Source organism: Misgurnus anguillicaudatus, chromosome 4, assembly GCF_027580225.2.
Source record: "Misgurnus anguillicaudatus chromosome 4, ASM2758022v2, whole genome shotgun sequence".
NCBI lineage: Eukaryota > Metazoa > Chordata > Actinopteri > Cypriniformes > Cobitidae > Misgurnus > Misgurnus anguillicaudatus.
In genome coordinates this window covers 8881881-8893760 of record NC_073340.2, presented here as the reverse complement: position 1 = coordinate 8893760, position 11880 = coordinate 8881881, and the positions used below count along the sequence as shown (strand labels likewise).

Here is an 11880-nt window from a genome sequence, read left to right as displayed (position 1 = left end):
AGTAGCCACCCTTTCCCTAGAGGTTGTACAAATGTACTACTATTTTAGGATTTTTTATTGTCTGTTTTGGCCGTTTCACCATTTCAGGTAATTCAAAGTTTGTTTACTAACTAAAACATTTTGTTATATTTCTCTATAAAAGTTATGTAAAACATTAACCATACACCTTATGATTACAATGTTTTTAAGATTTTGGGGCAGTTTCCCAGACTAGACTAGTCCTAGACTAAACTAAATGTAAGAGCTGTCCCAACTGAAAACAACTTGCACTGACATATCTTAAAATACATCAGTGCCCTTTGTTTGGCCTGAAAAAAAAGGCAGTAATGTTTTTAGTAAGGCATGTTTGTTAAAACTAGTTATATTTCCTAATTAAACTAAGGCCTAGTCCTGGTTTAAGATAATCTCTGTCCGGGAAACCACCCCAAGGAAAAACATTTCAGTTAAGTGACCCTAATATTTTTAGGGGTCAAGCCCCGAAGGGATGAAGACCCCTATTGTATTTGTTAGTTTTCTTATAATTATTATAATTATTATTATTATTATTATTCCGCCATTGCGGTCTATGGCAGCCCATAAAACCGTACGTAGGAAAGTTATGAAATTTGGCACACTGATAGAGGACAGTCCACCTAGTGGCCAGACAAATGATTTATACACCTATAACTTTGGCTGCGATCAACGTATTTTGACGGGACTTGATTTTTAGGAGTCCTGAGTAGTCGCCGATTTCGCCTTACGGTAAGTCCTGCGCAGCAAAACAGCACTTAAAAAACATACACGAATATCTCCGCGAGCGTTATTCCGATCGACTCGAAAACACCATAGGAAGAACATTACATTACCTTCTGAACAAAAAGTTCTATTGGCGTTTTATTAAAAATTTGATCAGAAATGGCCGAAAATTGCAAAAAAATAAAAATTACCTTCAAATTTTGTGTTTTTTTACACATAAATGGTTGTAAATTCGTAACGAAAAGAGATTTTTTCATCAGATTTGATACGCTGATGAATGAGCACATTCTGAGGCCACACACAAAAAAATTGTATGCTTTCATCACTAGATGGCCTTATAATTGAACAAAAACTTTGATAACAAGCCAGCCCTATGGTCATACAACTGTTTCTTCACTAAACTAAAGTGTATAGTCATAAAACTAGCTAGATGTAACACAGTCATGACCTGAGGTCGCATGCAAAATTCTGTCATTGTGCCACCTAGTGGTTTTAAGATAGAAAATGGCTATTTTGGCCTAAAGCTACTACAACAACACATTTTAAATCTTGAGTCATCATGGATTATTCCTTTCATGGCTTTGACTATAATCACTGGTGGTTGCCAATTCACTCCCCAGCAACCATTGAGAATACTTTATCAACCGTTTTTGCAAAAGCTATATCTCTGCATCAGAACATCGTAGAGACACGGGGATGGTCTTTTTTGACTAATTAAACTTATTGTAACATGTTTTGACCCATGTTTTGCTACTGCAAACATCACTCACATGTCCTTCAGTGCTCTAATGATTGTCAATAACAGAAGGACGATTGCAGTAGACAAGAACATAGATTATTTTTGTTGATTACTTTTGTGTTTTGTCATCTAAAATCATTAGGTTTACCTAGGTTCTTCAATCTGCTTATCCAATCTCAATTTTACATACTTTTGTGCCCTTTTCGGTTTGACCCCGGTATTGCTGCTTGCAGCTATATTTACCAGTATATTGTACTTCATAAAATAATACATTCTTAAGTAAATTATTATATTCTTATATTAAACAAGCTGAAACATCCGATCAATTATTCACATATTTAATATTTTACTAGTTCTTTTTTTATTTATACATATTTTAAATATAATTTGGTTTGAAGTAAATACATATAAAAATGTTTTACTTTAAACTGTACTTTTTGTGAGCATCTTTCTAGGTTTATAATGCAAGATTCAACACCACAGTTTGCAAAAATTGCTTTTTTATATTATAATAATATAGGACTATTATTCCCATAATTCTATACATTTTATTTTAATAAGGGCTTGGATACACGAGAACTCGGTCTAAAATTCTTCCATTGCCCTTCAGAACCATCTGGTCCTCATAGACATAAACAGTCCCAAAGGCATTGCTATCTGGATGGGTTTCAATCACCCCTTCCAGTGTTAGGTGGTGAATGCCAGATGCATCTTTGTGATAGCCTCCATCATGGTCATGTCCCGCTATAAAGCAAATTACACTCTTATGAGAGTGAAGAATAGAGAGCATTGCATCATAGTTCCAAGCAAGGCAAATTGGGTCTGCAGATTCTGGGTGAACAGGAAGATGACCTGCAAAAACAATTTGGAAACCTGGTAAGACTTAAGACAAAGATAAACAAGATTTCTAACTAGGGATGCACCAATATGATTAATTTATAAACTATCGGTTTAATATACCAGCCATTTTCAGAACTGATCAAATATCAGTGGCCGATACATCTGTATACTACCGAGCCCCTAAGGTGACATTGGAGTAAAAAAAGTTTAGTTTCGCATGCTCACGCGAAACTTTCGCGTGCTCACGCGAAACTTTTGCGTGCTCACGCAAAACTTTCTTTCACGTGCGCACGCAAAACTAAACGCGATAGTTTCACGTGCGCACGCGAAACTAAACGCGATAGTTTCACGTGCGCACGCGAAACTAAACGCGATAGTTTCACGTGTGCACGCAAACTTTCATGTGCTCACGTGAAACCACCATGTGCTCAATTTTTTTAAAAATGAGTGCACACGCGAAACTATATTAAATGTTTTATTTAATTTTGTCTCCATGTCCCCTTAGGGGCTCCATAGTATTCCAAACTTAAATGTGGAATATTATAAAGTGGATTACTTACTCAGGATAGTTACCCTTTCGTGTTTCTGGTCAGCAAGAGTTAAGACTTTATCCAACCACTGAAGCTGCTCTTGGCTGAATGCTCCATTAAACTTCACAAACCTTTGCTCTAACCAACCAGACACTGTAAACATATTAACAGTATACTGTTCAATTATTATACATATATATTTAAACTCTAAAGTGAATTTTTTTTTCAAATTGTAACACCAATACCTGGAGGGTGGTTGAGATCGTTATTGGTGTTCTGTTCTTTTAAGATTTTCATTGCCTTATTGTACTTTTCATGGTTTGGATCTCTTCCTATGATGCTCAAGTCATATGCATCAAGGACTACAAATCGAAACTTGGGGGCGGGGCTGAAGTGATACGCATATATCTCGTCATCAATGAAATTACTTCCGGGTGCGAGTTTCGTTCCGCTATTAATGGGAGAGGCAAACAAACTGTTTCTGTTGAAGTTATAAAACTCATGATTTCCCCAAACATGATGTACCTTCACTAAACAGTTGTCAAATTCACTGACGACCGTTTCTAGGGCTCGATCCGAAGCCTCGTATTTCTTATTAAAACCATCGATAACGTCTCCTAGCTGGAGAATAAAGCTGGGATTGACCGGTTCCTCTTTCCAAACACGGTTCGCTGAACGGAGCAGTTCAAGACTGTTCCTGTAGTAGCGTCTCCTTGTTCTTAAAAAATTGAATCCGTCTTCTTTGTCTGCGTATTGTATGTCAGCTATTATCCCGAAAGTAAACAAGGGCGTGCAGTCCTCCATTACTGTTCTTGTGTTTGGTCTTTTTACGACACTTCTGTGTAATTTCCTGGCATTCCGAGCAAATAGTATAAACACAGCCAGACCTCGGTTGACAATATGGACATGACTGTCAGCGTGTACGACGTAATAACATGCGCGTGGTGGGCTGAAGCAAATACAAGTTTGACAGTTAGTGGAGCGTACCATCACGAGGGGTGGCAGAATAAATGGGTTACTGAAATATTAATGTCGGAAATGCATTAACGATAAATTATCGCATATACAGGTAACGTTACTCTAAATATTTTTGTTTAATTATATCTGAAATAGTTGAATAAAAGTACAAGATTGATAGTTTAGCTGAAACTCCGCTTAACACACCTGCCTGAAAGTTTCTAGTTTGCTTAGGAAAAGTAGCTGAACCAGATGAGTTTGATTAGGGTTGGAGCAAAACTTCAGAGGCACCGGCCCCTCCAGGAGCAGGACCGGACACCCCTTGTTTATACCATGGTTTATACCTTTAGATAGCAATATTACAGCTGAACACTAGAGGGAGACACCAGTCAAACATTTGATGCTTTCCAGTAGTACACTATTTTTTGGGCACATTAATTTTCGTACAATCAATTTATTTGTTACAATTGTTAATCTAAGCTATCTAAACTAGTTCCAAATGCATACATGATTAATATATAAAAAACATGCATACCAGTAAGATCAGAGTGGATTGAGAAATTGTGAGGACAGAACAGAACTTACATGTGAATAGGGAAGCACACATACATTATAAATTCATCATAGTTTTTCTGCCCCAGAGATATATAGTACATCTTACAGACCAGGTTTGTGTCATACTTGACCTGATTATAATGATGACGATAAAGGTCAGAACAAAACTGCATTTCTTTTTACTGTTTCTCAACCAGGGTGCTGGGGCCCAATAGGGGGCCTCAAGATAACTTAAAGGAACAGTATGTAGGATTGTGGCCAAAACTGGTATTGCAATCATAAAACTTGTGTCTAAAACTGGTACTGCAATCACACAACTGGTGGCCAATACACAACATGACAACATAAACATCAGTTGAGGGCTGCAACTCCACTTTTTAAATGACAATATCCTGGCCAGACCACTGTTGTTAGTTATATAAGTATTTGAAATGAAAATGATTGCTTAATGTCTAGTGACATATCAGGGCCATTTAATGATTAATTGATATATATTTCTTACATACTGTTCCTTTAACATTATTCAAGACAAAGCAAGCAAGCACAAAAATAAGTCTAGATCAGAGGTCTTACACTTTTATCAGACCTGGACCCCTTAATGGATAGAGAGGAGGAGCAGGGACCCCCAGTACATGTATCAAATTAAGATTGGATTTACATACTTTGTTATGATGGTTAGGTTAAAAAGATTTTTAAAATAATCACTTGGCATACACATATTGTCACATAATATCAACATACTACATAACACTGTAATTTTACTGAATATATTTTAATGTGGAAACTTAATATTTTTACATTTTAATGTTTATTATTAGCCTATTTATGCATTTTATTTTATTTTTTGATGCCTACTTTATAAAAAACCCTGCAATATCACCACAGACCCCTTGTTGAAGACCCATGGTCTAGCTCAGTGTTTCTTAAACGAGAGTTATTTTTTATTTAAATGTTGTCATCATTTGCTCACGGTCACCCCAAGTTGTTTCAAACAAGTAAAGATATTTTGAAGAATGTTTGTGACCAAGCAGATCTGGGGCACCACTGACTTTCATATAGTAACAAAAAATGAATTCTGTGGAAGTCAGTGGTGCCCCAGATCTGTTTGGTTATTAGATTTTTTCAAAATATCTTCATTTGTGTTCGGCAGAACAAAGACATGTATACATGTTTAAAACAACTTGAGGTTTAGTAAATGATCACAGTATTTTCATTTTTTTTGTAAACTATCCCTTTAGCCAAGATGACCCACTAGAGGGCCTCAAGATGACCTAAATGATTTAAAACGAGCATTAATACAAGACAAAACAATTAAAAGTTATTTGTTTGGTTATTTTTATAATAACTATACATCTTTCCAAGCGCATAGGTAATATAGGTTAATATTTTAGGAAACACTTTAATTAACAGTGTTTTTGTTACACATGTTACATGTAATTAGACTACTACGTGTAATTACAGTAATTTTATTATAAATAAATGCAACTACTAACCCTAAACCAAACCCTTACCCTAGCCCTAAATCCAGTGATAGTGTTAATTATAGTGTGATGAGATCATAATAGTTTAAATTGTGAGTGGCCTATAAATATTGTTGTGAACAATGACCATAAGAGGGAGATCCAATGACAGTTTAAAAGTGTATAAACATAGATTATACATACACACACACATAACAAGAGGAATATGTACACTTTGCTTCAGACATTTGTCTATACTTCATTCATAGGTGGGACAACATCACCTGGTGGGTGAATTTAATTATAGGCAGTGGTAAATGCGTGGGATTTTGGTGTGAAACGTACAATCCTTACTGTGCATCAAAGGGAATTTCTGATAAAGTTTTTTCAAAAATGAGTCAATGACAGGGACGTTTCTTTGAATGGGGAAGAAATAGTTTTGCCCAAGATGATGAGAGTGGGTGTGTTCATTTACACAGCACATAGTGAAAGTCGCGCATTCTGGTGCCATGCGCTTACCATGGAGAGGTTTTAGTCGCGCGTTACATCAAACTGAGCCATTTGAATCACAGTGCGCGCACGCGGAGGAACCGACGGTCATTAACTTAAGCGAGCACGATATGATGAGATCATTTTAAACGTTCAAGATTGTCACCAGGAAAAGTAAAGGATACATTTTTACTCATTTTCTGAGGAGTTTACGATGTCGGGATCTTTCTGTAGAAGTTTATACGCCTTTAACGGAGATCACGCGCAGGGCTTGAAGTTTGAAGCTGGTGAACTGATCAAAATAATACAAGCTTTGGAAGGAGGATGGTGGGAAGGCGAGAAGGACGGCGTACGAGGATGGTTTCCATCAACATACGTACAAGTGGTCGAGGTAAGTTGCGCGTAAAATATAGGCATGAATGAATAAGGAGATGTTTGTTTACAGCAACACAAGATTGATACCATGGTTTAAACATCATTATGATATATAGTCTTAAAACTTTAAAAGCCAATCAGATGATACATTTCTTGTAGTACACCTGCGCAAAACTGCGCGTCTTTTCAGTTAATCTTATTATTGATATGCACAAATACTGTTGTACAGTATACTATAACATTTAGTAAAACTCTTTTTTGAACCTAATATTAAAGTATAGAGTATTTACTACAGTTATTCATTAACTATATTTAATACTGAAGAATACTATAGTATACTATAGTAATTCTACTATGATAATTATTACAATATACCATAGTATACAACAATGTACTACATGTGAGTATGAAGCATTCTCTTAGGATTTTGGGAGTCTGGTGACGAGTTCCTGTTCATGTTCAAGATGGGCTACCAGTTTCACTCATGGGGGTGGGGGTATCTCTTATCTTTGATGGCGTGATATTGGCCATAAACTGGTGTAGACTTCCTCGTTCCACAAGTCTGGTTGGTCAGGCTCAGTATTTTTTATGCATTATGCTGCCATAATGCATAAGGCTGACTCCTGTAGATCAGTCACTCGTAACAGGGGAAGTGTTTTCTTTTATCTTATACAATACATCTCTTCCTCTTTTGAATCTGGGTTTGTTAATATGCAACTTCAGCTATTGGTAAACCAAACATCAGATTCCAAATAAGCCCTGCTTTGCTAAATGAAACATCTCTGTAGCTTTCTCAGGTTATTATTGTGTGCTGTATCACCTCCAGTTTCTCACTCATAGTCGCATCCTGCGCTTGGTGACAAATGTGCGAGTGCAGAGACACTGTATGTAGCATGCTAAGTGTAATGAACATCTTGAATGGTTGCATAAATAAATACAGCAGACATTCATGAACAACTCAGCTGATATTGGAGTTCTGTCCAAAATAAATAATGTGAGGGTGAGGTTAATAGCACATAATTATCAGTATATAAAGATGTGAATTAAACTTAACACAGCATCAGATAACCCTACAGTGATCTCCAACATGGTGCCAGTGGGCACCAGGTTGCCCACACAGAGGCACGTTCTATTAATAGCCTCAATTTTAATATTTACTTGTTACATATTAGCTTTTATTTTTATTTTTTATACTTTTATTTTTCCAGATTGTTTTATCCATTGTGGTAGCCCTTGCTCACCAAAAGGTTGGAGTGCCGTACAGTGTATATATATAGTAGCAAACCATTATTTATGTGGGATCTTAGTGTGCACACTTGCTATTGCATGGCAGATTACAGTAGCACGCAACAGCAGTTCCAGCAAGCATGAAAGTGGCAAAGTTCACAGCAGACCGACACATTAACACCAGAAGCCCCCCACAGAAAGGAAAAAGTGACCTGGACCACAAAACAAACAAATGGGGCGGATACTCTGGTTTGTAAACATTTCATTTACTAATCACCTAACCGAAGGTGACCAGATTTTTAAAATGAAAACTGGGGACATATAGTTAAATGGTCAAAATATCATTAAAATCTCATTTGTTGTTATCTATTAATTAAAAAATGGGGACAAAACGTTTTTTATTGTTTTTATTGTTGTGGGTTCACTGGAAAAAATGACTTACTTCTTACTTAATAGTATTTTTGTCTTGTTTTCAGTACAAACATCAAAAAACTCTCAAATCAAGATGCATTTTCCTGATAAGCAAAATCCCCTAAGAAAAATCTAGCTTTTTTCTTTTGAATTAAGTGTTGACAGATTTTTTTTTTGCTTGTTTTAAAGGTGCAGTGTGTAAATTTTAGAATGATCTTTTGACAGGAATGCAATATTATATACAAAACTATATTATCAGTGGTGTATAAAGACCTTAAATAATGAACTGTACTGTTTTTATTACCTTACAATAAACCATTTTTATATACATACACCGCTGGTCCCCTTACATTAAAGCCGGCATTTTGCGCCATCATGTTTCTACCGTAGCCATAAACGGACGAACTGCTCTACAGAGTGCGTTTGCCACTACGTTGTCTCAGACGATGACGTGTTTGTACCGTAGCTTCTCTTATTGCTTTGAAAGGGAGGGGTGCAATTCGCAACCTCACCACTATTTGCGGCTAAAATCTACAGACTGCACCTTTAAGCACAAATTTGATATTTTGGTCTAAAAACTAGACTTATTTTCTTAGGTCATTTTGCCCATCAAGACAATGCATTTTGATTGAATAATTTTTTGATATTTGTCCTGAAAACAAGAGAAAAATACTATTAAAGGACATGTTCGGTATTTTACACTTAAAGCCCTGTTTTCAGATTGTTTATGATGAAATAGAACGGGTTTGACTGAAATTTCGACATATGATGCTGGCCCGAGAATTTTCGGGTGTTTGTTCCGACACCTCCCACCTCTACAATGTATGTATAGGTGCACTGGAACAATCCCTCCCAAAATGCATTAAACTTTCGTTCACAAAGAACTCCGAGTGGTCAGGGGTGTTCACCGACACGCTCACACAAAAATCGCCGCAAAAGATGCTTTTAAAAGATGTTTTAGCCTTTCGTTGTAAACTTGTGGACCTATTTTTCCAAACGCCTCACACCCGTACATTCTTCCGCTGAGACCTTGAATAATAGACACTCCAGCCCAGTTGGTGGCGATAATCCACCTTTGCCAGTTGCAAGAATAAAAACAAAGTTCCCGGCGCGGAGTAATACCGTACCTCACAGCACATCTAATACAAGTCAATGGAGTTGGCAAAAACTACGATAAAACCTGTTTGAAAGCATCTTTTGTGTGAGCATATCAGTGAACACCCCTGACCACTCGATGAGTTTCACATCTTTGTAAACGAAAGTTTAATGCATTTTAGGAAGGAGTGTTCCAGTGCACCTATACATACATTGTACATACATACTTAAAGGTATAGCGGAAGATTTTCCTGAATTATTTAAAAGAACTGCCCCTCCACATTTTTAAAAAAATGCACATGTGCCACACTCTACCTCCTGTTAAACGCGTGAACGAGACAGAGAGAGAGAGCATGCAGGAGCGTAGTTCTTCTATTTGCTCTGTTTACAAGTTGCTGTCGGCATGTTTACTGTGTCTGTGCGATTCGTGACTCGTGCCATCGCTAATCATAGCTTACATCAACTTTTACTAGCAGTGATTTTAAATGGATTTCTCCAAATAGCATGACAAAATGTACCTTTCCAGTAGAAACTTCACGTGGGAAGCCCAACCTGTCCTATTACCTCACGCCAGCGGCCAGCGTGTGAAATAAACACTCTGGTCTTGTTTCTTTCTTTATAGTCCTTTCTCTTCTTGTCATACAATTCGTACACACTTGTTCCCTTGCGACCCTCAGACATTTTGAAAAAAAAAACACAATGAGAACGCGAGCTTCAATGAATGGTTGAAACCGTAGCACAACATACACGTGAAAGTGCGCATGTGCAGAAAGCGAACCTAGAGATGAGCACGTACGCCAGTTATACATCCACATATCAACAGAATGATTGACATCTGGGTTGACCAATAATATAGATGATCCACCCGGAAAACGAAAATCTTCCGCTATACCTTTAAGCACAAATTTGATAAACACCCGCAAATTCTCGGGCCAGCATCATATGTCCAAATTTTAGTCAAAACCATTCTATTTCATCATAAACGATCTAAAACTGGGCTTTAAGTGTAAAATACTGAACTTGTCCTTTAAAGGAATAGTCTACTCATTTTCAATGTTGAAATGTGTTATTACCTTAACTAAGAATTGTTGATACATCCCTCTGTCATCTGTGTGCGTGCGCGTGGGCGCTGGAGCGCGCTGCGACGCTTCGATGGCGTTTGGCTTGGCCCCATTCATTCAATGGTACCAATCAGGGATGGAGTTGGAGGTGACCAAACACATCAACGTTTTTCCTATTTAGGACGAGTGGTTATGCGAGCAAGTTTGGTGGTGCGGAATAAAACGTAGCGCTTTTCTGAGCGGATTTAAAAGAGGAACTGTGTTGTATGGCGTGGTGGCACTTGTGGGAGTACTTTGACTCGGCGCAGTAACACCCTCCCTCTCCCATTATGAGAGTGAGAAGGGGAGCGGACTTTTCAGGCGAGTCGAAGTACTCCCAAAAGTGCTATTACGCCATAAAATATAGTTCCTCTTTTAAATCCGCTTAGAAAAGCGCTACGTTTTATTTTGTACCACCAAACTTGCTCGTATAACTACTCGTCTTGAATAGGAAAAGCGTTGATGTGTTTGGTCACTTCTAACTTTGTCTCTGATTGGTGCCATTGAATGAATGGGGCTAAGCTAAATGCTATCGAAGTGTCGCAGCGCACTCCAGCGCTTACGTGCACGCACACAGATGATAGAGGGATGTATCAACAATTCTTAGTTAAGGTAATAACATATTTTAATTTTGAAAACGAGTAGACTATTCCTTTAAGTAAGTCATTATTTGCAGTGTTTCTAATTCAATTAATTGAACAATTCCGGTAGTCTAAATGTATTTTTTCCCTTTTTTTTTACACAAGAGACATACCTCATCAAAAATGACTTCTAATGTACTATTTCAGGTGATTTCATAGCATTGTAATGTAAACGTGAAGAACAGAAGGAATAATGCAAAATGTAAACATATTTAGCCTACACAAAACAAATGCTCAGAACCATATTGTGTTCAGTTCACTTCATTGGTTTATTAACTTAATTTGACTTGAGAAGTTAGTACCTTAACCCCCGACAACTTTAACTGTTTTCATATCTTATGATAAATTGATTGATGATAATGACGCTTTCTCGCGTCTCATAGTAAATTCTTCATCGCTAAATCAGTGGCGCGCGCAAGTAATCAGTAGCTCGCGGCCCCCTCTGCTGGTGAAAATAAGCATTACATGATTGCTCCGGTCTGGTGCTACAAACACTACATGTTGATCGGGTTTTTCAGTGTATTTGCTGGTTGATTTGGAAGTGCTGTAAAACGGGGACATTTCCGGGGACAGCTCCAGTCGGGGACAGAACACCAAAAAACGGGGACATCTGGTCACTTTAACCTAACCCTCACATTTGTTATCAATAAATCAGTAAACTTATACCAGGTGAGCGGTGGATTGTTTATCTGTAATTGTTTTGTTTTTTACTTTTTAACCACATTA

General features: G+C 37.3%; 2 protein-coding genes across 3 annotated transcripts in view; one reads left to right on the top strand and one right to left on the bottom strand.

Moving 5' to 3' along the window:
* Positions 1-1796: 1796 nt before the first annotated feature.
* Positions 1797-3808, bottom strand: adprm (ADP-ribose/CDP-alcohol diphosphatase, manganese-dependent). Its single transcript, XM_055176837.2, has 3 exons — positions 3090-3808; positions 2875-2997; positions 1797-2326 (listed from the first exon to the last, which is right to left on the bottom strand). The coding sequence occupies exons 1-3, from the start codon at positions 3646-3648 to the stop codon at positions 2028-2030; spliced, it is 981 nt and encodes a 326-aa protein (XP_055032812.2). The 5' UTR covers positions 3649-3808; the 3' UTR covers positions 1797-2027.
* Positions 3809-6284: 2476 nt separating this feature from the next.
* The window catches only part of LOC129421034 (growth arrest-specific protein 7), an 80425-nt gene continuing 74829 nt past the window's right edge, over positions 6285-11880 (top strand). For both annotated transcript variants that reach the window (XR_012369211.1, XM_055176310.2), the window contains exon 1: positions 6285-6696. Coding sequence is in view for 1 of the 2 variants with exons in the window: in XM_055176310.2 (XP_055032285.1) it covers positions 6520-6696 (177 nt within the window). In the remaining variant the exon portion in view is untranslated. The remainder of the gene's footprint in view (positions 6697-11880) is intronic.

Bases quoted from the DNA above. Each gene is read 5' to 3' on its own strand.
- adprm (XM_055176837.2), bottom strand. From the start codon at position 3,648: ATGGAGGACTGCACGCCCTTGTTTACTTTCGGGATAATAGCTGACATA. The intron at 2,998-3,089 runs GTATTGGTGTTA...ATATGTTTACAG, and splicing joins CGATCTCAACCACCCTCCAG to TGTCTGGTTGGTTAGAGCAA. The intron at 2,327-2,874 runs GTAAGTAATCCA...TTGTTTTTGCAG, and splicing joins CGAAAGGGTAACTATCCTGA to GTCATCTTCCTGTTCACCCA.